Source organism: Chaetura pelagica, unplaced genomic scaffold, assembly GCF_000747805.2.
Source record: "Chaetura pelagica isolate M959 unplaced genomic scaffold, ChaPel_1.0 scaffold232, whole genome shotgun sequence".
Classification (NCBI taxonomy): domain Eukaryota; kingdom Metazoa; phylum Chordata; class Aves; order Apodiformes; family Apodidae; genus Chaetura; species Chaetura pelagica.
Genome location: NW_009952441.1, coordinates 610,643 through 612,986, shown reverse-complemented (window position 1 = coordinate 612,986; position 2,344 = coordinate 610,643). Strand labels below are relative to the sequence as shown.

At 65.4% G+C, this 2,344-nt stretch overlaps 2 protein-coding genes across 2 annotated transcripts in view; one reads left to right on the top strand and one right to left on the bottom strand.

Annotated features, from left to right (window-relative positions):
* Positions 1-2,344, bottom strand: part of CPNE7 (copine VII) — a 17,457-nt gene that overhangs the window by 892 nt on the left and 14,221 nt on the right. The window contains exons 15-20 of the mRNA XM_010008455.1: positions 1,654-1,771; positions 1,052-1,184; positions 816-948; positions 582-732; positions 398-467; positions 29-165 (exon numbers count right to left, since the gene is read on the bottom strand). Coding sequence (XP_010006757.1) covers positions 29-165; positions 398-467; positions 582-732; positions 816-948; positions 1,052-1,184; positions 1,654-1,771 — 742 coding nt within the window. The remainder of the gene's footprint in view (positions 1-28; positions 166-397; positions 468-581; positions 733-815; positions 949-1,051; positions 1,185-1,653; positions 1,772-2,344) is intronic.
* LOC104398338 (sulfotransferase family cytosolic 2B member 1-like) overlaps positions 2,018-2,344 on the top strand; it is a 2,941-nt gene continuing 2,614 nt past the window's right edge. The window contains exon 1 of the mRNA XM_010008441.1: positions 2,018-2,149. Within this exon, the coding sequence (XP_010006743.1) occupies positions 2,018-2,149 (132 nt within the window). The remainder of the gene's footprint in view (positions 2,150-2,344) is intronic.

The window sequence follows — 2,344 nt, the reverse complement described above, 5'->3', positions numbered from 1 at the left end:
CAGGTCGTCGGGCACGGTGCGGCGGTGCGGGCAGAGGCTGTAGGCGGAGGAGTGGCTGAAGATGACGGGGGCTTTGGAGAGGGTCAGCACCATCTTCATGGTCTGCACTGAGACATGGGCCAGGTCCACGATCATACCCAGGCGGTTCATCTCCTCCAGCACCGTCTGCAGGGATGAAGATGGGGACAGGCACAGGGATGGGGAGGGGATGGGGTTGGGGACAGGGAAGGAGGACAGGGGTACACAAAGGACCATGGCAGCCCCACACAGGGGGACCCCGCACACTCAGTGCACCTGGTGCTTGGGTGAACAGCCCAGCATGGCTAGTGCTGGTCCCAACTCCCTGCCACCCCAGCCATTTCTCCCAAGTGCCACCACCGCCCCAGTCCCCCCTCACCTTCCCAAAGGGCGAGAGGCCGTGGTGCAGGACTGGCTCTTCCCCAGTGTCCACCAGCCAGTTGTCAGCCCTGAGGAGCAGGGGGAGCATCAGGGTGGCCCCCAGCCCCCGGCCCCTGCTTGGCCACAAGCCCTGGCCCCCCAGTGCTGGCTCTGTCACCCCCACCCCCACCAGGGGCTGCTACCAGGGGGTGTTGCAGCTGTGGGTGAGGGTCATGTAGCGCACGCCCAGGCGGTAGAAGGTGCGCAGGACGCCCAGGCTGCTGTCGATGGAGTGCCCGCCCTCCACCCCGAGGAGACTGGCCACCTTCTTGCTCTGGAATGCCTGGCGGATGCCTGCGGGGGGGCAGGGGGCATCAGTCGACGTGGGAACCCCTGTCCCCTGGGAGCTCCTCCCCATCCCCCAGGTTCCCGCTCACCGGTGCTGTCGACGACGCAGGCGAAGGTCTCGGGGTAGAGCTGGCACATGCGCTGCACCACGTCGATCTGCTCCAGCGTGCGCCTCACCGCGTCCTTGTTCTGCGTCTCGCAGGGCACGTACACCGACCAGAACTGCCCGTGGTGCCACACCATCAGCACCAGGGCACGGACCTGGGCCCACTGCCACCCGCCCTGGTGCCCCTTGTCCAGCCCAGCGACCTCCCCGCTGTCCCACCTGCCCGCCCACATGCCCGCGGCGCAGCTTGGGGATGTTGGTGTGGGTGCCGTCCAGCAGGGTCAGGTTGGCCTCCGGCAGCCTCAGCTGGTTGTTGAACCTTTTGAGGAGCTGCCAGGGCAGGTCATTGTGCCTGGAACAGGGAGGGAGGAAGAGTGAGGGGATGCCTGTCCTGCCCCCTCCTGTCTGTCTGCCCACCTGTTCCCCATCCATCCATCATCCACCCACCCAACCCCTGGTCCATCTGCCCACCCATCTGTGCCCTCTGGAAAGAGCCACCCAAGTGGCTCTGGCCAGGAGCCGTGAACAGGTCCCTCCCAGGGGACAGACCCACCTAGGACCCCTTTCGTTGGCCAGCAGGGAGCTGGGGGGAGGCTGGGCACCACACCACCACCTCTGTGCATCACACCACCACTATCCCCGCTCAGCCCTCCAACAGGGATGTCACCATCACCAGTGTGGGAAGGTCACGACCACGAGGATGTCACCGCTGTGCCATGTCCCACACCAGCAGCATTGCTGTGGAAGTGCTGCTGCTCAGCTCCTACTTCTCTGCTCCTGCGTCGGTGTCCCCACATCCTCCAGCTCCCCCTTCCCCACACCCACTTCCAGGGGCTGCTATGGCACAGGGATAGTGCCCGTGGGGACACGGGGGACCCGCTGGAGGGCCAGAACCACACGAGGGTCCCATTACCAGCTCAAGGATGTCCCTTAGGACACGATCTTGGGGGAGCTGTTGTCCCTGAGCAAGGACTTCCCCTGGGACAGCCTGGCTCCTGGCTTCCCAGCACTCTGCCTGCTCCCGGGGATCCCCTCCAATACACGTCCCTGGGGTGCCCGGCTTGGGGATCCCCTGGGAGATCTGTCCCTGATGGGGTTTTTTGTTGGAGTTTTCCTCTGAGTGCCGTGTCCCTGCCGGCGTTACCAGCAGTGCTGTGGGTCCAGGCAACCTTTGCTCACCCATCGATGACCGGCGTGGTGGCCATGATGCGTTCAGCCTCCTCCCGGTGGTTCTGCCCGTCACCGGGCAGGGGCAGGCACAGCAACGGTGCCAACACCAACACCAACACGTTCCCACTCGGCATCTTCACCCGCTCGGTGCCTCTCAGTGCCGGGACGATTTGCTGCCAGGAGCCTGCCCAGTTGCCCCCAAGCACCGGGACAGCAGCCCGGTTCACTCTCCGCTCCCTCCCACTGTAAATAAATAACCAGGAGCTGCAGCCGTCACCCCACCCCGTGTGCCCTGAACCCCAGCCCTGGCACTGCTGGGCACGGGCCAGCACGGCCTCCCCC